This window comes from Eurosta solidaginis, chromosome 5 (genome assembly GCF_040869045.1).
Source record: "Eurosta solidaginis isolate ZX-2024a chromosome 5, ASM4086904v1, whole genome shotgun sequence".
In the NCBI taxonomy this organism is placed as follows: Eukaryota; Metazoa; Arthropoda; class Insecta; order Diptera; family Tephritidae; genus Eurosta; species Eurosta solidaginis.
Genome location: NC_090323.1, coordinates 66503198 through 66527548, shown reverse-complemented (window position 1 = coordinate 66527548; position 24351 = coordinate 66503198). Strand labels below are relative to the sequence as shown.

At 36.9% G+C, this 24351-nt stretch overlaps 1 protein-coding gene across 10 annotated transcripts in view; it reads left to right on the top strand.

The window, feature by feature from the left end:
• rdgC (retinal degeneration C) overlaps positions 1–24351 on the top strand; it is a 524170-nt gene that overhangs the window by 374658 nt on the left and 125161 nt on the right. The window contains exon 1 of one of the 10 annotated variants that reach the window (XM_067787752.1): positions 17636–18458. The exons of the other annotated variants lie outside the window; for them this stretch is intronic. Within the exon in view, the coding sequence (XP_067643853.1) occupies positions 18368–18458 (91 nt within the window). The 5' untranslated portion in view covers positions 17636–18367. Of the gene's footprint in view, positions 1–17635; positions 18459–24351 lie in introns of those variants that run through there. 10 annotated transcript variants of the gene reach the window in all.

Here is a 24351-nt window from a genome sequence, read left to right as displayed (position 1 = left end):
AGGAGAGGACCACTGATCGTTCCTCCAAAATTGTCTAGATCTCGTTCTGTATGTACCAGATGCCAAAAACTGTTGATTTAGGAGAAAATTTAGATTGAGTTATAACAATTTATGGATTTTACACCAGAGGGGGAGATAAAGGGGGCGGGCGGAGGGTGTCACTGCTTACTTTGTAAGCCCTCGACTTATTTGACCCCTTGAGTCTGTGATATTGGTGAAGGCCAGTATACGTAAAGTTATAATGTGTAAAAATTATGAAAAATAATTTCTCGAAGGGTCGTGGGACCCCAACCCCTCTTTCCATGTTCGAAAAAAATTTCGCTAGTAGACTACTGTCTGTGTCCCAAATTTCATCAAAATCCGTGTAGCCATTCTGGCGTGATTCAGTCGCAAAGACGAAAAAATATAATAATTACATTATAACTGTTCCTAGGGGGCGGGGACCACGCCCCTTTTGAAAAATATATAGCTAGTAGATCCTTCTAGACTATTGGCTATATGTGTGCAAAATTTCATCCAAATCGGTCCAGCCGTTCTTGCGTTATTGAGTCACAAAGACAAACGTCTGGACAAACATCCAAACATCCAAACATCCAAACATCCAAACATCCAAACATCCAAACATCCAAACATCTAAACATCCAAACATCCAAACATCTTAACATCCAAACTTTCCCATTTATAATATATATTAGATATTAGATTAGATTAGATTAGATTAGATTATGCTATGAGTGAACTTCCAAATACCTGTTGACACTTAAGTAGTTTATAGTTTTATCGTTTTTTGAAAGTTTGTCTTACTGTCGCTTAGAACGAGTTTCGGAAAATTACTAAGCATACCAAACAGCGGCTATTACTATTACTATTCTCTACTGTCTACTTTTATAAGTGAAATATCTAGCATAAGGACTATATATTATGGAAGTGGTTCATAATTTCACTGTTGGCCGTATGCACATACTTAAACACAAATGTTTCCAGTAGACAAAGGTGCAATTATGATGCCTGTACTATATCTTCAAGCGGGAAGTTTCATAAGAATTCCACATGAAATGTTACTCTGATTTTAACTACTTATTTTCTTACTTAATAGGCGTTTCGTCTTTCACGAGCTCGACCTTCAAACAGGGACTTGTCACCCTTTTAATATGCTTTCCTCTATGCGGGTGTCGATAAGAATAGCCTCTTCACTTAGGATGGTGTTCGAAAAATTGTCATCTATGTATATTTTGAACATAATTTTTCGATAAGTAGATAAGTATTCGATAAGTTTTTAGGTCCAGCCTAACATTTTGTTATAAGGTTGTTTGGAAACTAAAGAAGATCCAAAACCCGTATGACAGAAAAACACCCATCAGTGAAATCAGTGAAGAAAAAAAAAACTTTTTTTTAATAATTTGGGAAAAATTTAAACAACGTGACATCAGGACGGACAAGGCGACAGTTGTTTCGATTATACCTTGTAAATCTCTTCAAAGCCTTTTCTCCCGCGAATGGGAGTCGAACCCGCACTCCTACGATAGTTGAAATGGTTACAAACGCATTCAGCTACGTCATGCCTTAGTTGTTGTAAAGTTTTTCCCAATTGCCTTCTTTTGCATATTTTAACCTTTTACACATTGCATACTTCGTATGCAATTATGTGTTAAAGCTATGCTTGTTGATACGGCGGTTTTCAAAGAAACTTTGGTAATGTTGCGGTTTTCGTTCTATTTATAGAACTACAACGAATTAACCAATTTTGTCTGTTTGTATGATTTAATCGGGGATTGCCCGTATTGCTTTTTTAAATGTATGAAAATATTTATTTGAAGCAATTTTTAATTTTTATAATTTATTTAATAATTTGGGAAAAATTTAAACAATTACAAACGCATTCAGCTACGTCATGCCTTAGTTGTTGTAAACTTTTTCCCAATTGTCTTCTTTTTTGTTTAAATTTTTCCCAAATTATTAAATAAATTATAAAAATTAAAACTGCTTCAAATAAATGTTTTCATACATTTAAAAAAGCAATACGGGCAATCCCCGATTAAATCATACAAAACAAAAAAAAAAAATGCCGTGGGGAAAACATTTTTGAAACAATTTTCTTTGAATCTAGGCCATTTTTTTTATAAATAGAATGAACAATTTCTGATTTTGTTTAATACAACAAATAAAATCTTTATTAGTTCATGAAATTGTCAACGAAGTGTCCACACTCTAATAACACTGTGGAACAAATTCAGGTTAGCAAAAGTTAGGTCGATTCTGGGAGTGAGGGGTGAAAATAGAGGCTAAATTAGAAGACCCGTATCGCGGCGTTTGTTTAGTTAGTTCGATTTTTTTTTTAATCGACCTTCGAACTTTGCAGTCAAATGCCGATGTTCAGTATATTGTTTGTATGGTTTTTGGCTATAATTCGTAGACTAATTGATATTTTTTTAATCTGTTAAAGCCACATTATTGCCAGAGACCTGTGCAACAATTAAAAAAAAAAAAAAGTTTAGAAAATTTTTGTAGTGCTTATGAAGCAAAATGTTGAAAATTTTGTTTTCATGCCTTTTGAACATATTTTCCACAAAACTAACTCTTTTTTCGTTCTGTTTGATCTATATTATGCTTCTCAGTTTCTTCAATAAATTTCATTTGAAAAGAAAACAATCATAATACAAAACTTGCGTTTTCCAGCTTAATATAAATTTACTAATTTCGAAGAAATATTGAAAAAGAAATTACAAAAATGCGGGGAAAAAATATAATTTTGAAATTTTAGTTATGAAAATTTTAAGTAAAAAAGAATTAAATAAATTAAATTAATGATTTGGCCAGGCGCCGTTTAGCAGGTGGCTGTGGATCAACATCACTGCTCTCTCATCGTCATCATCATCACAAAGGTCGATAAATTCGCCCAACTAATATTCTGGAATTTCATATTTGTCTTCCCCTTCTTCCTCTTTTTCCTCGATTTCCTCTTCTTCAAAGGTGCTTTTATACCACCAAAAAATATCAGTGAGTTTTGCATCTGGAGATTTCTTTCCCCTGTACCTGAAACGAAAATAGTTTTCAATCGTTAACATGTTTAAATTGTGCACTCTGACAAGTATTAGAAAAATTTAGTTACCTTATTTCAATTGGAAGTGCAGTTTGGTGATAACGTTCGCCTTGATCATCAGATTCAGTGGACAACTGTTGAGTGAGTTGATCAAGATGCTGAGGCAAGAGATGAATTTTGTACGACATATTAACCCCAATTTCATCGAAAGCTGCCAACATGTTTGCAACAGATTCCCTGTAGTTGTCTTTCCGTCCTTTAATGACTGCTTTCAATGCGAGCCATACATTTAATTCTCGGTCTGTCAGAACTTGGTCAAAATCTTGACGGCTCATTAGTTTCCGTATGTCGGGATCATTAACAACCCCCTCCTGAATTTTGACGTTACTTAGTCTTGGGAAAATATCTTTTAAGCAGTTGAATACTGCTGGTCTTTTTGCGATACATTTCAAAAAATGTTTAGCAATGCTAAGTTTAATGTGGAGCAACGGCAACAAAATTTTCGTTTCAGGAACAACACTTTCGTGTAGCCTATTGTCTTTAGGCCATTTCCGTCTAATGCGACTATTCCAGTTATGCTGTTTGTACTGGTTTCTTCCTCTAATACCTTCTCCGTATCGTGAATCCAAATCGCACAAAAACCACGGATATTTTGGACGGCCAGATGCTGTTAAGCCTGTAATCAATGAAACTATTTTGAGGTCGCAGCAACTCTTTTTGGCGTTTTCGATATGCTGTTACTTTGGTACCCTTCACCAGCAAATTCTTTCCATTCAGAAATGAAGCCAGTTCTTCTGATTTCTTCTGAGTCAAACACAAAATTGCAACAATTGCATCCAATTGGTTTTGTGTGACTAGGATTGGGTCCTTTGATATTTCATAGGATGCACCTCCACCTGGGTCGTATTCTGAAAATATATGCATGAATATAGCAGCGGCGGTTGTAGTACTGATATCCGTTTGTAGATCAGTACTTCGGTATGTTGGTACTGGAACAAATTCGGAATGCGGTAATGGTAACTGGACACTTGGCACAGCTACATAAGTTTTATTCTTTGCTTTCCTTCTATTCAAGGTTTTATGGTAGTTGATACATCCTTAGCATTTTCTTGTTGATGCGGTCTGTTGTCTCACCACATCATTGGTATATCAAAAGGCATAGCCTTCTTCTTTTCAATTTTCCATTGCATAAGACTTGAATAGCAATTAAAGCAAACTTTTTTAGGGGCATAGTTTACGTCAGTGAAAAAGTTTTGCGAGAAATATTGTTTATAGGCTTCCAAAATACAATCACTCGCATTGCCACGTTTTTCATCGCTTGCTATGAAACGTCCACAAACATTACAAAAACGGTCCATTTTATATAATTTGTTTCCGACATTTTTAATACAATATATATTATACAATGTTGTTTTTGTTATTTTTATGAAACCGATGCACTTAACTTAAATCACTCACAAAAGGAAATAAGTTCCAAAAAAATTAATGGCGAATTTTATCACCACCGAGCGAAAATTAAAAGACATCAGCTTCGGCTGAGTTTCGAGTCTTAATTGAATCTTTATTTTTGATATTAGTTCGCATGTATGAAATAAATAAAAATCGCTAACTGTGCGGAAAAAGAGGAAGAAGGGGAAGAAATTTATTGCATTTGACTGCAAAGTTCGAAGGTCGATTAAAAAAAAATTCGAACTAACATAAACAAACGCTGCCATACGGTTCTTCTAATTTAGCCTCTATTTTCGCCCCTCACTCTCAGAATCGACCTAACTTTTGCAGACCTGAATTTGTTCCATAGTGTAATTATACATTAGCAATAGTCTTTGTGATCTAATATCTCAATGTGGTGGGAAAGGAACTTGTAGCAAACTCGACTAGCTCAAAAATTTTTCTTCTCCCTTTTGTGGTGATAAGGAGACTATCGAAAGTTTTTGGGCAGTTTAGTCGATGTTGTTGATCCTTTGCATGGTATTAGCCGTGTTTTTTAACACGCGCGTATACGTTTCGTTTGCGCGTGTTAAAAAACGCCTATCTTCGCTTAGATAATGCTTAGGAGACCCATCTAGCGGCTGTGGTTAAACAACTAGCTACAGCAACAGGGTGTACCGAAAAGCGGAGACGCAACGCTCTGATGGCCATAGGGTATAACATATAGCTGAATCAGTTGCGATGAATTGTGGACACACATATAATACATAGAATTAGTGTACAGGGTGAAACAAAGACACATATTTCAGTTACATCTGAGTATAATGCGTATTGAAATTTAGTAGGACAAAATTTATGCGCAGCAATTTCAGAGGTGTATTTATAGTTTGTCTCTTAGCAGTCAATATAAAGTTTAAGCGTAAACGGATATACGCGTGTTAAAAAACACGGCTATTATTGCGGTAGGTTGCAGTGCATGGTAACATTAAAGTACTAACCCGGCCATCTCGAGAACGATTTGTTATGAAGCTTATAGGTCATCAAACGACTACTTCTGTGAGGAAATTATACTCTTCCCTCGACAACTTGACGATACTACCAGTTCTATCCACTATTACTGGATGATGTCGTCGGCTATGGCTATTGCCTCTCAATTCTTTGCTTCGCAAGTCAAGCTCACCCAGTTCAATAGAGAACAGTGCTAAGGTAACCACGTTTTGGCTAGCTTTCAGCGACTTCATTTCATATATCTGACTGAATATGAACGATCATCTGATACCCTGATGTGTTTAAAGTATTTCTTTTATTAGGGATCAATATCAATACCTGAAGTGGTGTGCTTCTAGTTCATCTTCAATTTCTGTTACCTGCAACTAGCTGGATAGTTTAACATGACAATGCTCTAGGTGATGGAGGAAGACCCCTCTGTATTACCTATTTTGCAGTTCCGCGATGTTAGGGGTACTTGAAAATAACCAAAGTCCAATTTGATTTTCCTCTCAAATTATCTTCTTCAGCATCAAAGTAAAGAAACCGCTTGTCTGAAGCTTTTTTTGTTTTGGAATGGCTCAAAAAGGTTACTCCCAATCCTTATAGAGGCGATGGTATTGCTCAAACTCCCATTCACGCTGCCTTAAGCTGTATTGAAGTCAGCAATAAGATGGTTCGTAGTCGTTTCGGAGACTGGGAGCTTAGTGTAAATCCAGGCGGTGGTAGAATTTATCTCCAGTCTTTCGTACAATACGCTAGATACAACCGTTTTCAGTCATATACGTCGTGAAACGAAATATTGGAATAAAAGTAGGGGTATGAAAAACAGTCGGGCCATTAAAAAACTTTAGGTGATTTCAGCCGAGTAGCAAAGAAATGCGACTTTTATAGCCCAACCTAATGTAATTGTACGAATTTTTTTTTAACGACTTATATTGAAAGATGCAGATGTAAACTTTCGTAGAAGTTTTCTCACAAAACTTAACGTGAAACACTAAAATTTCATGCTGGGGTAACAAACGTATATATATGTACATATGTATGTGCGTGCTAATAGCTATTAGTTATGTTTACTGACGCCTAATTCTCCTAAGTGATAACTGCTTACACATTTCTGTTGAGCAATACACTTATATACACTTAAATTAAAACATGTACTTATATTTCGATTTGGTTATTTGCAAGATTATTCAATTATATATGTTGTCATATGCTAAATCTACAAAAAAAAACAAAAAAAACTTTTTCCTTGAATACATAAAGTTGTTTTAGTGTATGAGGTGGGTTTGGTCAAAGGCTGAGGTATGCTCAAGTCAATCCAGAGTCGGATGGAGGTCCCACTTCCCCCACCTAAATAAATACACAGTAAATTAGTGTTTTTATTTCGAACACACACACACACACGCGGCTCTCAGGCTAAAATATCCACAACCTTGAATCCAGGAGAGAGAGAGAGATGTTCACTAGGTAGTGTCGCTGACAATATAGTGTAACCCAAGGACGACGGCTCTCCACAGAAAGAGGGAGATAGAGTGCTAGCTAAGCGGTGGCTGAGATGGTGAAGACGACGGTGGCTCTCGCTAAGGGGTGCTAACGGCGGTAGTAATGACGGCGGTAGTAATGACGGCGGTAGTAATGACGGCGGTAGTTAGGATCACGCCCGAAGAGAGTACTGAGTGACGGTGGCTCTCACCAAATAGCTATGACGACGGTGGTGGCTAGACTTCGGGATGGGATGTCCGAGGATCGGGATGGCGATGACCTACGGCGAAGTGTCGATATTAGTATGGGGCTAGTCTAACTAACTACAATATATTGGCTCGGGTATTCGGATAGGGTAGTAGGGGAGTTTGTCCCGCCGCAGGCGTTGGGAAGTGTTCCCCTTTTACCTGAGCTGTATATTCGTGCATTACCCTTCCTCTGAGTAATAGGGGGGGGGGGGGGGGGTGAGCCCCGTCTTACTCAGAGGAGTACCATCGGCAGAACCGACCTTGTAACTTTACCCCCCCTCGATCCAAAGGGAGTCCCTGGAATATGGGTAAGGCTGCCCAATAGGCCTGGGGGGGAAGTACCATCGGCAGAACCGAGCCGCTACAATGTATTTATATTGGCTCGGGCAGTCTGCCAGGGTAGTGGGGAAATCCGCCCCGCCACTGGCGTTGGGACGGGTTTCCTTCCTACCCGAGAAGACTGCTCGTGCATTTCCTTTCCGATGAGTAATAAGGGGTGTAAGTCCCGTCTTACTCACCGGAAATGTGGGTAAACCTGCCGGGTGTCCGATAAGCAGGGGGCGCACCATCGGTGGAACCGACCTTGTAACGCACCCTCCTAACCCAGAGGGCACCCTTTGTCGACCGCCAGTGGCGGCCGACACGTACTTCACTTACCTGCGGCGAAGTGTGCCTGGTGTATTCCAGCCAATCATTTTATTCATAGGTAACTATGAACACGTTGGGAATTATGCTCGCATTGTCGCGCGCAGCGCGCTACGAATGAAAATTCCCAAGCATTGTGCGTTCACCATCGCTGGCTTGCTTTGTGCTTGCGCGATGGTTGTTGGGCCGGTATGTATGTATATATGTATGTCGGTACATACACTACTAGGGGTGGGCAGTAAATGGAAAATATAATGTTAGGGGTGGGCGCTAAATAGGAAATAGATATTGTGGCGTAGCATTTGCTACGTTAGAAGTGCAGTAAGTGTTTCTACTAAACGAGATAATTTAGGGAGCAAATGGCAAGTAAAAAAAAACTTCTGTATTAAATATTTGTGGCTGTTAATTAAACTAAGTGCTACTTATGAATCTAATGCTGTTTATTTGGTAACATAGTGTAATTGCGGGTATTGTGGTACACCAGCTTTTTCCGTTAACTATAAATATGAAAGAACCGTACTCGCAGCGGGTTAGGGGGTAAGAATATACTCGCGGTTGATATGCCTGTCGTAAGAGGCGACTAAAATACCAAATAGATTCAAGAGGTTGTGTAGCGCAACCCTTTCAGGTTGCCAGCGCAATATATAGCTTCTCCAAACCCAATTGTCAACTTCACCTATCCTTGGCGAATCTTGTTTCATTAAAAGTCGAGACTTTGTCGACCTCGAGCTCCTCATGTGTCTAGGGGGTGTGAGGCCGGTATGGCCTAGAAGGTATCGGGACGCACCGGATCTGCATCAGGCAAAGGACTATCAACATCGATAACACTCCCCAAGGCCTTCGGGGAGTGCACTTATAGCTACAACAACAACAACAACAACAAAAACAACAACATGAAAGAACTGCTCTATCTTAATAGCTTGGCGTTCTCAGAATAATAATAACACGTGTCAGCACAAAATTTGACTTTGACTTCAAAGCATTAATAAATTTAATTTGTTTAGGTCGTAATTTGACAAAAAAAAATATATATGTATGGCATGAAAAAGTTTGATTTCCTATTTAGGAAACCGCCTAAACCATATTTTTCAAAATCTTTGTATACCCGCTTTGAAGTCCCATCAAAAATCCCACCATTTTAAAACATCCAATCAGCTGCCAGTTTAACTCGCGATATTTCACAGATTCAAGCAAATTTTTGACACTTTCATAATTTTCTTTAAGATGTACTGAGTGAGCAATTGGAGAGATGGAAATTTGTTTTTGTTGTGGAATAAAACAGGTTTTATGCTTTTTGTTGAGCTGTCAATGAAGAAACGCCACAAGGTTTGCCAATTTCTTCGAACGTGCCTTTTGTGGCATTGCAAGAACAAAGTCCATCTCGTTTTGTGAAAAATATTGAGAATGTTTCATGCCTAGTTCGCTGATCCGTGATATTAACATCATCAAGCAATTTCCACTGTTTTAAGCTAGAGCCTAAAAGCTCTGCTTTACTTTTTTGGTAAATTTACATCTCTAATCAAATCATTAAAATCTTCAGTAGTGATGAAGTGATGCTTTGGTTGTTCTAGTGTCGGTAAAAACTGCTTATCGGAATAGGTTTTATAAGAACCAAGAGATGAGTCACTTCTCTGCTTTAATTCTTTCGGTGGCTCTGGTACCGGTCGTGCGTGATCGTGTGCGACTGCAGCAGAAGAAGACTCAAGATCAGGATAATCGATAGGTTTTGCATTTTACCTCTACGTCTTTTACAAGGATGCACAATGCAAAAGTAGCAGTTTTTAACGTGTTCCTTTGGTTCTCGCCAGATTCTTGGTATTGCAAATTTCATAGATTTTTTCTCAACTCGATACCAACCTAAAATGTAGAAACAAAAATCAATATGTCTACTTTATTTAATTTACTATTTAAATAAGATTTGCTTACCTTCCAAACATCTTTTACAATAACTATAAGCAATATGTGGAGCCCATGTCTTGTATTGATTCCAAACATGACAGCCGAAATATGCTTCGTAGGCTTCACAGAGGATGAGAGACGTATTTAATTCATATTTTATATCACGAACTCTAATAAATTGCCCACTTATATAACAAAAAGCATCAGCTTCATATTTACACTTTCGCGACGACATTTTAGGTTATTCTAGATTTGTACAAAACACCTCTAGCGCCATGAGTATTGTTACTATAACTATTACGAAAGCAAACTTTACACCGAAAAAAGGTATTTTATTTTCGTTTTTGTTTATAATAAAACCGAAAATCATGAAATAAAGTTTATGTAGGACAAAGAACAAACATTTGTTTGTAGAGTCGTGTAATGTATGATTTTCCTTTTGCTTTGCAGGTGACTTTGTGAGTCAGTTTTACTCAATGTACATGGGGGTGCGATTGATTCTTTTTTCGAGCATGAAAACCGATTTTTTAAATCAAAGTCAAGAATTTAAACAACATTCGATAGTCGGAAAGTGATCAGAGAGTATTACGTTGGTGAACTGTATATGTAATTTTTATACTCAGCGTGCACACATAATATATTAACTTTGGTAACATAACGTTTGATCGAGATATACATAATATATAGACTTCAATATATAACAAGTAAGGAAGGTTAAGTTCGGGTGTAACCGAACATTACATACTCAGTTGAGAGCTATGGTGACAACATAAGGGAAAATAACCATGTAGGAAAATGAACCGAGGGAAACCCTGTAATGTTTTTGTATGACATGCGTATCAAATGAAAGGCATTAAAGAGTATTTTATGAGGGAGTGGGCCATAGTTCTATAGGTGGACGCCATTTAGGGATATAGCCATAAAGGTGGATCAGGGTTGACTCTAGAATGCGTTTGTACGATATGGGTATCAAATGAAACGTGTTAATGAGTATTTTAAAAGGGAGTAATCCTTAGTTCTTCATTAGAGATATGCCGATTTTTGCTCAAGTTATCGTGTTAACGGCCATGCGGAAGGGCAGACGGACGACTGTGTATAAAAACTGGGCGTGGCATCAACCGATTCCGCCCATTTTCACAGAAAACAGTTAGCGTCATAAAATCTATGCCCCTACCAAATTTCAAAAGGATTGGTTAATTTTTGTTTGACTTATGGCGTTAAAAGTATCCTAGACAAATTAAATGAAAAAGGGCGGAGCCACGCCCATTTTGAAATTTTCTTTTATTTTTGTATTTTGTTGCACCACATCATTACTGGAGTTGAATGTTGACATAATTTACTTATATACTGTAAAGATATTAAATTTTTTGTTAAAATTTTACTTTAAAAAAAATTTTTTTTAAAAGTGGGCGTGGTCCTTCTCCGATTTGCTAATTTTTATTAAGCGTACATATAGTAGTAGGAGTAATGCTCTTGCCAAATTTCATCATGATATCTTCAACGACTGCCAAATTACAGCTTGCAAAAATTTTAAATTACCTTCTTTTAAAAGTGGGCGGTGCCACGCCCATTGTCCAAAATTTTACTAATTTTCTATTCTGCGTCATAAGTTCAACTCATCTACCAAGTTTCGTCGCTTTATCTGTCTTTTGTAATGAATTATCGCACTTTTTCGGTTTTTCGAAATTTTCGATATCGAAAAAGTGGGCGTGGTTATAGTCCGATATCGTTCATTTTAATAGCGATCTGAGATGAGTGCTCAGGAACCTACATACCAAATTTCATCAAGATACCTCAAAATTTACTCAAGTTATCGTGTTAACGGACGGACGGACGGACGGACATGGCTCAATCAAATTTTTTTTCGATCCTGATTATTTTGATATATGGAAGTCTATATCTATCTCGATTCCTTTATATATGTACAACCAACCGTTATCCAATCAAACTTAATATACTCTGTGAGCTCTGCTCAACTGAGTATAAAAATGCTCAGGATACAAAAAAAATTGCTTTAGCCATATCTGTCCGTATGTCTGCGCTCACGATAAATTGACTAAATATTGAGATAAAAAATGAGTGGCCTTAACAGTGTTATATACTTTGTGACACAACAAATTTTTTATCGATCAATTAACTTCTTTTTAATGTCACTAGCGGTCCTTGTATTTTACCTCGTTTGTTATGAGTGTACAGTTTTTAATAATTGCGACCCTTGGTTATTTTCATTGTTCGGTTACTTTTAGATATTAAAAAAGTTCTTTATCCGCACCAAAATATTTAATAATCATTCCTAATTATTACTAAGAATTCATTGGCTTAACACCGGCTTATAATAATTGAATATTCAACTGCAGTTTCAGCGTGTGATTCGCGGTTCGAATCTCGGTGAAACCTTTGATAACATTACGAAATTGCCTGATGATGATTACGTTAGCGGTTTTCGAAATGGATCCATCTCAATATGCCAGTAAATGTTTCTTTCCTTCTTTTCAGTTTCTCTTAGAAAAACATAATAATTGAATATTCAATTATTATAAACCGGTGTTAAACTCATGAATTCTTAATAATAAGTATAAATTGAACACAACATTAAACAAACAAACATGAATACAATCAATCCTAATGATAGAACTTAGCACGCAGGTGGTCGTTCCCTTTTTAGCAATTCATTATGCAATAATCGGTTTTTTAGGTATTACAAGTGTAAAGGGAAATTGCTACCGACAAACAGAAGAACAAAAGAATAACAGTGAATAAACAAACATATGTACAAATGAAAGCACAACAAACTATCTATATATAAATCGTATATGTTCGAAAAGGCATATACTTAAACTGAAATGAATTGCCTGAAAGAAGGTCAGTGTCAGGTTGGATTGTTGGTGTATCGTTCCCAATTGCCAACTAACAAGGCTAAGCATGTAAGAGGTAATAGACTCATAATTACGGGTAATATCACACAGAAAGAAAATTATGCAGCGGACCACAACAGTCGTTGAGACACCCCTATGGATATATCTTTTAAGTTTTTCTAAGGGGGCTGGGTTGAAGCAATAATAAAATTAAAGAAAAAAAACTTTTTTAAAAATAAGCTTTTATTATTTTGGTTAATAAAATTAACTAAAAAGTAAACAATAAATTGACTCTAAAGAAATATAACACTTTATAAGTTCATTGTAAGCTTAAACGATAATTAGGCTTTTTTCGTCTGCGACAAAAAAATTCTATATTGTACATAATTATATATTTTTAACATTAAAACTTTACACCTAAATTATTAAATCTTACAGTTTATATCACAGTCCTAATTGTTCTAATAAAAAACGTGTTAAATTTTGATGGTATAATTAAGAACATTTAGGATCTCCTTCTCTTGCTATCGCAATGTAACACGCTTTTATTAGAACAATTAGGACTGTGATATAAACTGTAAGATTTAATAATTTAGGTGTAAAGTTTTAATGTTAAAAATATATAATTATGTACAATATAGAATTTTTTTGTCGCAGACGAAAAAGCCTAATTATCGTTTAAGCTTACAATGAACTTATAAAGTGTTATATTTCTTTAGAGTCAATTTATTGTTTACTTTTTAGTTAATTTTATTAACCAAAATAATAAAAGCTTATTTTTAAAAAAGTTTTTTTTTCTTTAATTTTATTTTTTACTTTTTAGTTCGTTTTATTAACAAGTAATAGAAGCTTGTTCTTATAAAAGCTTTAAATATAAGTATAGGGGGTGAAACAAAAACACATATATCAGTTACATCTGCGTATAATGCGTATTGGAATTTATTAGTACACATTTTATGCGCAGCAACTTCAGAGGTGTATTTAAAGTTTAAAGCATTGTAAAAATAAGTATTGAAGTCATGAGCCTGGGCATTCGCGCAATTTCAGTGATGTAAATTGCATGGCGCCAGCGCCGCGGTGCCAGCTCAATGGTAGCTCATTGACGAAATTACTCCAAGCGAATTTTTGACGCTTCTTAGTAGTGAGTGCGTAATACATTTTACTTGCGTTATTGAGTGAAACGACTTTTGTGTGTCAGGCACGAGTTTGGTGTTATTGGCGCTACTGGCAGTGATGACACTGAGCTGTTGACGGTAGCGCTGGTAGTTCAGATTTTGAATCAGAGAAAGAATTGATGACCCGTGTGAATTATTATGGCTTTGGCCGTGTGAATTATTATGGTGTATTTGTATATTTTAGATTTAATGCACAATTAGTATTTGTGTGTTTGAGCGGCCAAATAATAACAGTAGTATTGCTAAAGTGCTGCTTAGTTGATGGAATGTCGCTAATTTCTTAGCGATGATCAGCAGATTGTCAATATTTCGTTCAACGGACGCGCGAAATTTCCACATCTGCTCAAATTTTCCAAAGATTTTCCATTCTTGATTTAACTTAAGCTGTTATGCCAATATTTTTCAGCCAGCTTTTTTCAAATAGGTAATTTTTCCAAAAGCAAAATAAATTACAGAAAAGATTACAGGGTTAAACAGCCTTAAAAATTCAGCTATGTTGGTTATACACAGAAATACAACAGAGGGTTGTGTCTCCGCTTTTCGCAAGCGATGAGATTCACCACGCGTGACACGTGATTCACCACGTCCAAATATCACAATCCACGGATAGGTACCGGCGTGTTTGTATGGGACTTAGGCTGTTATGCCAAAGTAAATACAAATCTTTACCGATAACTGTGTTATCGATTAATTTATCGAATTCTAACAAAGTAATATTACATTGTCATCGGAGTTATACATGTGTGCAAAATTTCAGCTCAATGGGACACCGGGAAGTGTATCAAATTTAACTTGCAAGATTCCATTACAGACAACAAAAGTGAGAGTAAATAAAAGCTTATAAAAATAAGGAGGTTGCTAGTTCCGTGAATTGATACATAGAAATTGTTTCACAATTGGAGCAATATAATATTACACATTTCAAGTGAGTCATGATATTCCCCTGGATGTGTATTATTCACACATAATTTGTCGCTAAAGAGTGTGGCCTCGAAAAAATTTAATAATTTCATCACAGTCTCACTGAAACAATAATGTGCGACTGTGAATATCCTCACAAAATGATAGCTGCTACTACACTTTTACGAATTATTTAGTTTTATTCCTGCAATGCGTGTGAAGACAAAAGGTAGTGTTTAGCCAGAATGGACGTCATGAGTCCACATTACCTCTTTTTGTGGATAAGGGCGATTTTGCCCGTTTAAAGGCGCAAAGCTGGCAGCTTCTCGCTCTGCAAATATTTCTTTCCATTTATATCATCTAATTGACTTTCTAAGCTAGTTCATCCTCTTTTTCATATCCGTGCTTTCGGTATGCCCTGGGATCTATATTGGAAGTGTGTTTCTCCCTATTCCAACTGTTATACTCTGACATTGTTTTAGGTGTTTTTCCACGCGTAACTATTGCTTTAATTGCTGCTTGGCTGTCAATATATAAGTTGAAGTTCCCTTAGTTTAAGCTGCTATTCCTCCTGTGTTTCTACTGCTGTTCTGGTTATTTCCAGACTTGCACAGTATACCATACACCTTACACCTAGTATTAGTTTGGAAGCAATAGTGTACACGAATATCATCTCTTCTACTCTATGATCCTCAGCGAAAGGCAAGTAAGTTACGGTTGGCATTGATAGCTTGCATAACCATGGAGCTCAACTAATTTAATGTGTTTACACTGAAATGACCGGCTACTGTGAGAAGCAAATGTTATGCAACCCTCAGTTGACAAGGTAAGCCATCGTTCTAATAGATGGGTAAATAAACAGTGGTACGACGTGTTGAGCATCACCGGCATCCCGATGCCAAAATATCTTGGCGATGAAGGCAAAAATTATCAGAACCATGAAATAATTCAATTACTAAACCTGCGAAACACTGCTCACAAAGATGACTCTTATCGAAGACGTTGGAAATCGTTCCACTCCCTCATTCAGATAAATTAAGGATTAACCCAGTCAAGCACGGTACAGTACCAGTTAATTTAGGAATGACACATATAAATATATGAGAATAAAACAGGGAAACTTAATTTTTTTAATTTTTAATTTCTCTATATCAAAATTCCTTTTCTCAGCTCACTGCACATGATGGAAACAGGCCCAGGCTCCACTCCTCTATGGATGAACTAGGTATTTTCACCAACCAAGTCCGTGGCCCCTCTATTTACTGTTAGTCACATAAAGATCAAAGGGGTAACGTTCGAAAGCGGTCTCACTGTCAAGGTGCATGTCTTCGAAATTGTATCTAAAGTACGAAGCCGCAACAAAATCCCCAAGTCGCTTGCCGGCAGACTTGGAAATATGATAAACGTTATTAGCAACTTACAAAGCACTTGGTCAGCCTCTCATGTACTACGCGTAAATGAAAGTAATGTCGCCCTGTTGGTTCTTTTCAGTTCTCTCTTAGTTAGTTAGTGTGTTGCTTTCACAAGTTAGTGTGTTGCTTTCACAAGTTAGTGTGTTGCTTTCACAAATTATTTCCTATTGAGAAAGAAAAAAGGGTATCATTACCTACAAATTCACCCATTTTCAGAGCGCCAATAATTAAAAGTTAAGAGTGTAACGCCGTTAAAAAATACCCTTTGGTAAAGGCTACAGGTTTGTCATACCACTGCACTCACTTAAGAAAAAAAACCGTTTGATAAATCCATGCATCGTTGAGATCCGGAAATTATCCACTCAGCCGTTTGATCAACAAAAGCACTAATCCACACTGAATCAGTAAACAGGTTTCCCATGTAGCAACCCCCCTTATCAATGCACGTTATCCAAATTTTGCAAAAGAGGAAATCAGACTAGCCAGGGACCTACGAGTCACTCTAACCTATCTCAGCTCTGGTTACTGTTAGAAGTACATCTCAGGCATCTCTTCAATTGTGGAAACAACGCCTTGAACAGCAGCATCTCAATGTTTCAATCCTGTTGAAACTGCAAGTTTCCTCAGACTCTCGTCAGATGACTTTGTTAACAATTTTTGGATGGTCACGCCTATTGAATGAAGGGGGGCACTGCTAACACAACAACAGCAAAAGCCTGTAATATCATCATCACAAATTGGCGCAATCGCTGACGCCAATTGGAAGACCAAGGGAGGTGAAATCTTTATCCACCTGCCTCTTCCAATACAGTAAAGGTCTCCACCATCGCCTTATTTTGTTTTGTTGATTTTCCGACAGCCTTGATAAACGGAGTATATTGGAAATATTTTCCGTCATACCTTGTTAAATTTGGTTTCGAGACATCGTAGTTATTGAATTATGCATCTCAAGCCTCTTGCTATTGAATCATGACACTTTCTTTGTCGGATCGAGACCTTTAGGCGTTTGGTTAATAATCGCTGTTGGCACTACGCCCAGGACCATAAATCGCCAAAAAATTTTATGTCGAACATCTCGTCATCTCTCGACACCTTCCATGAGTCCGATCCATGCATCAAGAGAGTTATAATAAGCGCCTTGTAGTGCGCGTTTTTGTTTCGCCGATAGATGACTTTACGTTTCGTATGCCCTAGCATTTTAAACAAGTTTTCAGCAGAATTATGATTTACATGAAAGGGTTTTTTCATTCTATGCTTAAGTTTCTTTTGTTGTTATACTCAGCATAGGTAATGACTTTCGGAGTATTGTTAAAGCAATCAAACTAACAAGAATAACAACAGGAAGGTAGATAAATACTAAACGGACACATTCAGACGGTGAAATGTTATGTAGGTGGTAGGAAAGAATTTACAGCTATTGCATACTTTCGGGCGTTTAACAACACTAAATCATTTGGGAACACTTTCTGTATGTAAAATTGTTAAAAGAGACAAGTATGTAAACACTTGCCAAGCAAAACAATTACCAACAAATGAGCAGTTGAATAGCGCATTTCAACGGTTTAAGTACGCTAATTTTTAACGCTAAATAAGTAACCTAGAAATAAATTGTGAATAATTACAAATAGATAATTACTTTGTGAAGTGTTAATAGAGCAAGGTTGAGCGTTTAAAATTAGCAAACAAGCAAAGCGATAAGTTTTATAAAAAGGTGATAATTGTTGACACACAAATATTTACATAATAAAAGAATAATTGGAAGAACTCAAAACTTTCAAGTTCGTCACAAAGAAAGTAAAATTAATTGACGTTTAATTTGACGATTAAAAAAAATAATAATAATAAAAAGGAAGTAAAATATAAAAAAATTGTACGATAATAATAAAACCAATCCGCGATACAATTTAATACAAAAAAGAAAAAATGTATTAATTATTAAATTGATGCTCTCAAAAATGAAAATGCATAAGCAATAAATAATTCATAGTGATTATAGTGTTTGTGGCTGTTTTTCACTTAAAAGTGATTAGCTTAACTATATTAATGTAGAGCGTATTAACCAATTAGTATGTGCTAATTGCCTTATGGATGCATATCTAAGTTCGAATTTCTATTAGTTTGCTTTGCTTTATGCCGATTGTTCTAAAACCACAAATATTTTGCTTGTAGTCAATGTGAATTTGCATGAAGTGTTATTTAGTTTAATTTGTTATTGGCCTTGCATGGCCAAAGTAATTCGATTGTTGCTACATTTTGGTGGCATTTGTGGTTTCTAATTAAGTTACCTACATAAATGGATGGGCAATGGATGCCAAAACTTAAGATCAAGATCAATGTAATGGGTTGTTTGTCTGCAAAGCACAAACATGTGGATGCAGCTATGTGTAAGTGAATTATTAAAATCTGCTCAACTAATAGTCGAAGTAATGTAGACCCTAATGTTAGGTTCGATAAAAAGCGGACCCTGCGAGCACCACCAAAATATTAGTGTCAGTACAACGGACGGCGCTGGTTGGTATCACTGCACCTATCTTGGCATTGAATGTCATGGCGAACATAAATCCCGTAGATATTGCGGGAAACACGGCCGCGGCTACGTCGTTGGTCAGGCTTCGTGATATAGGCTATGGGCTCTCTGACTTCCAGGAATCTAACCTTCTTACCGTATTCGACTTCATCCTTGACAGGACATACTAGTGTGCGGTGAGAACTGCTCCTTGTGCAACTTTCACCCCAGTAATTCCCCCGCGAGAGGAATGTGTGAGAGGACTCAACCAGTCAAGTTGTTCAGGATGGGTCGAAGCTCTCCTGAAAGGGTAATGGGGGGTCTTTTGTCAAGAGCTAAATGTAAACCACTAGTTTAAGTTGACCTGCTTAAGTTGATCACTGCAGCGTCTACCAAGCGAAAGTTGGTGCGATTAAGGATTAAATGCTTTCCAGTGCTATTACCATTACGGAATTAAACATCTACTCTAATAGCCAAGCGACTATCAGGCCCTTTAGGTGAACCGTTATTTTATCTGGTATCACAAAGGACCTTCACGCTGTCGAAGTGAGCTTCCCCTACCAGGTCAGCTACCATCTAACCTAGGTTCGATAAAACTTCCGTGAGTAGTCAACTGCTTAAACATGTCGAGAAATGGGGTGTCCGCTAGGGACTCTTGATTTAGTCCCACGTTTTTCAATACTTCTCTCGACATTTTGGACTTGGCACCTTAGTGGGCTCTTAATATTTGAATTAAGTTCAATTTAAGAAAATTGGTTAACGTACATGTTTTTTGCTGACTCCCAACAGCATCCGCTGGCTGATGCATTTTTTGAGAAACTTTTCATTGCAGAAATACATTCGAAGCTTTATAAAAAGTACTGCCAAGAAGCGAACCGTACAATTTTTAGCAGGGCTAATCCTGGCGGTTCAGTTCGAACCACTGTGAGAAAACTGGTTTGGTTCAACCCTTTTATATTAAGTGAGATATCTGATAGCAAATGTTGCATTAAGATGATCGCTGTTACTAAGGTACTTTGAAATTGAATTTTCTCTAAACGGGTTATCATGTTTGGCTTCGGCTGCGTCTTGAACTGCAAAAAGATTACAGAAACCTGTAGAGATGGTGGCAAAGAACGTAGTGTTAACAAATGCAATAAGACTCAAAGCCTCGAAGACAGGTTGGCAGCTTTAGGCCATACAGCCATAGTGTTGTGCATAGCAAAAAGGCAGTAAAGTGTAAAAAATAAATTCAAATAACATTTAATTTTTATTTGGGAAATTTAAGATTTTTAAATCAACTCCAAATTTCAGACCTTGTTTTATCTTTTATTGTGAGTTTTAAATAAGTATTTATTTATTTAATAAGTTAATTGCAATCGCAGAAATTCATTGGCATTCAAATTCCTAAAAGGCATTAAGTGCATTTTACTCCCTTTTTGCTATGGGCGGCAGCATATGAGTAAATAGGTTATTAACGTATAATCCGGTGGTTCGGAACAAGTGTATATCGTAAGGTCTGCGGTTTTACTGTCTTAAAGGCGGAAGTACTAACCGTGACCAAAAAAAACACCGGAGGAAAATAGCTTAAACAAGAGCCGCGTGAACTTTAATATTGGCTGCCAAGCAGCAATCAAGGTAGTAAGTAATCTCGCAAAGCACAACAGGCTAGGAATATAAAGAAGCACACAGGAATATAAAGAAGCCCTCAAAGCTTGTGATGTATACGTACCAATCAAAATGGGCGGGATAAAAAGAACAAAAGGAGTTGCACATGATCAAACCAGCAGGAAAGTGTCGAAGATCATGGGCAGGTCTCAGGACCAACAAAACAAACAACAAAGCTACTCTTATCACTAAAAATTACGGACAGTAGGCGTATTTCGACAGGATACTGCTTACTGGTGTCACATGCTTTTTCATTAGGCGTCGTCAATGATAGCAGTGTACTCGCTCATGAGGTTCAGACTGCAGCTATTTGATCCAGTATCAGCAAGATTTATAGGTCCAAAAATACTTCTACTTTCTAGGGTCTTTAAGTTTCATTGTCAAACAAACTTCTGTTTACACTTTGAATAGATTCGGTCTATGTGAGTTCCTCATGGACCAGCCAGTTCAATCTAGTCTAAGATAAAGAGGTATATATAACTTCACGTTCTAATTAAGTAATAATAATGTCTCACCATATTTCTATAAGCACTTTATTATATGCAAAATTCGCAAAAAGTTTAAATAATTTATACAAAAACAAACAACTGACACTCATATTTTTCTTTGGAAGATATGAGCAAATCAAAATAAAATAATAACATAAACAGAACATTATACCTGAATTTATATGAGCTATGCACCATGGTTCAATCATATGGTTGGCTCATCTCATCAGCTGATTTTATTATTTCATTGCATGGTCGATGGGATTGTCAAAAAGAGATGGCAAACTCAAAATGAAAACAACACAATGGCAACATTTTCTTACACATACAAAAACTGCTGAGTTTTATGTTTACATTCCATACCATCAACAGATTTTGACAATTTGAATAGACATATTTTATTATTGTACAGATGAGCCAACCATATAGTTGAACCATGGCTGTGCACGTTGTAAAGTTTTTAGGGTATTCGGGAGTTAATATACCTTTGAAATATTCAGGTAAGATTTTGAACCGAACCTGTTTTTTTGTAGTTTTTGGTTCGGTTTTTGAATTTTGGAATAAATTCGGTTCGGTTCGTGGCTCCGTTCAAAACCCCAATACAATGGACGGTTCGGTTAGTGAAACGTTTGGTTCGAACGTCAATATTACCACTTATACACACGAAAATATAGAAACTTTACATATCTGAGAAAAAGTATTAGCAACGAGCATAAATTCAGGCTTGAGATCCTATGAAGAATCACTTTTTCAAACGATGCTACTATGGAGTGACTGGGCGATTGAAAAGTAAAGTCCTCAAAACTCTCGTTTCTTAAGTCTCTTATTATACTTCGACGGCATAAATTCAATACATTTTGTCGCGTGGACGCGTAGCATGCAATCGGCCGCCCAATTGCTTTGTAAGTGGTAATGAGCGTTTCTTTACCCCAAGTGCTACCGGCAAGAGATTTGAGGATTTTATTACGGATCCGGATTTAAGGTACAATTGGATCGAACGTCACACTCAAAATGTTTGAGTGTAAGACAGTCGGTAGCGTAATGCCATTGACGGGATGTCCATTATGGCCTGCCAAAACACTGCCCTCATAACCGCTACGGGATATCTTCTTATGTCCCATGACACCACCTACACAATGACGTGGAATACTCCACATTAAGGAGCGAAATGAAATGCTGAACCAACAGCTAGTGTTGAATACCCAGAAACCTGGGCGTCGCAATGGCCATCTGGTTGATGAGGACACAATACCCAGGGATTAAGAGGTCATCTCCGTAAGCATTATGAGAAAATACGGCACCTGAGAACACAGCCATACGAAGCAAAAAAGCACAACAAGGTCCTCAGTGAAATCGACAAACAGACGTCGGACCTCTGTGCCAGGAATTGTCCAGCGAATCCAGTTCTTAAAGAAAAATACCCAGAACTCGCAGAGGAGGAACACACTCTCTCTAGGGACACAAGAAAATGAGTAAACAAAAACCATTCTTGGAGATGGACGCGGCACAGCCACTTTTTTTTAGCAATAATTCTCCTACGTTACGGTAGGTATAAGTGGAAGAAGAATTGTACCACCGTAAAAAAACTAAGTACAATTATTTCCTCCATATAGTTGAATATTTCTAAAAAAGTGAGCAAAATCGATTAATAAACACGCCCGCTGTTCATAATACTTTGTGTCGGAAAAACTGAAAATAAATTAACTAAACGATGGAAGCTCTCAGCTGAGTATTTAATATTCGGTTAAGTTCGAATTTAGACATTCTTACTAGTCTTGATATATAGTTATTCTAGCACACTTGTTCCACAAGCGTTTTACATCAAACGTGATTTATTGAGTGAAGTTTGCGGTTTCCTTAGCTACTGTTTGAGTTTGTTGATTAGCTACTGTATTTGAATGAGTAATATATATGTACACTAGAGTGGTCTTAAAAATTTGTTTCCCGGAAAAAGACTGTACCGCCCCCACAATTTATTCCTTTGTATGTAAGCAATAAATATTACAAATCCTGGGCAGATTACACCAGCATTCCCATTGAAAATGCCTAAATCCATTTTTTTCGAGAATATTGCCCGACAAAATCTTACAATAAGTTTTAAATATGCTGTTTTATTTTTAGTGTATTTATAACATGAACATGAAAAAGGAAAACAATTTTTGGAAATTTGCGTGACACTTTCCATTTTCAATCAAGAATTTTCCAACGTTTCGGAAGACCAATTGACGTATTAAGTCCAAATACGTTACACATATTTCTCTCACATTGGTTAAGGACCATGCATATTTTATAAACATTCTTTTTATACTCAGTTGAGCAGAGCTCACAGAGTATATAAAGTTTGATTGGATAATGGTTGGTTGTACATATATAAAGGAATCGAGATAGATATAGACTTCCATATATCAAAATAATCAGGATCGAAAAAAAATTTGATTGGGCCATGTCCGTCCGTCCGTCCGTCCGTTGACACGATAACTTGAGTAAATTTTGAGGTATCTTGATGAAATTTGGTATGTAGGTTCCTGAGCACTCATCTCAGATCGCTATTTAAAATGAACGAAATCGGACTATAACCACGCCCACTTTTTCGATATAGAAAATTTCGAAAAACCGAAAAAGTGCGATAATTCATTACAAAAGATAGATAAAGCGACGAAACTTGGTAGATGAGTTGAGCTTATGACGCAGAATAGAAAATTAGTAAAATTTTGGACAATCGGCGTGGCACCGCCCACTTTTAAAAGAAGGTAATTTAAAACTTTTGCAAGCTGTAATTTGGCAGTCGTTGAAGATATCATGATGAAATTTGGCAGGAACGTTACTCCTATTACTATATGTACGCATAAAAATTAGTAAAATCAGAGAAGGACCACGCCCACTTAAAAAAAAAAATTTTTTTAAAGTAAAATTTTAACAAAAAATTTTATATCTTTACAGTATATAAGTAAATTATGTCAACATTCAACACCAGTAATGATGTGGTGCAACAAAATACAAAAAAAAAAGAAAATTTCAAAATGGGCGTGGCTCCGCCCTTTTTCATTTAATTTGTCTAGGATACTTTTAACGCCATAAGTCGAACAAAAATTAACCAATCCTTTTGAAATTTGGTGCGGGCATAGATTTTATGACGTTAACTGTTTTCTGTTTTCGGCGGCCACCGTGGTGTGATGGTAGCGTGCTCCGCCTATCACACCGTATGCCCTGGGTTCAACTCCCGGGCAAAGCAACATCAAAATTTTAGAAATAAGGTTTTTCATTTATAAGAAAATTTTTCTAAGCGGGGTCGCCCCTCGGCAGTGTTTGGCAAGAGTTCCGGGTGTATTTCTGCCATGAAAAGCTCTCAGTGAAAACTCATCTGCCTTGCAGATGCCGTTCGGAGTCGGCATAAAAACATGTAGGTCCCGTCCGGCCAATTTGTAGGGAAAATCAAGAGGAGCACGACGCAAATTGGAAGAGAAGCTCGGCCTTAGATCTCTTCGGAGGTTATCGCGCCTTACATTTATTTATTTTTTTTTTAACTGTTTTCTGTGAAAATGGGCGGAATCGGTTGATGCCACGCCCAGTTTTTATACACAGTCGTCCGTCTGTCCTTCCGCATGGCCGTTAACATGACAACTTGAGCAAAAATCG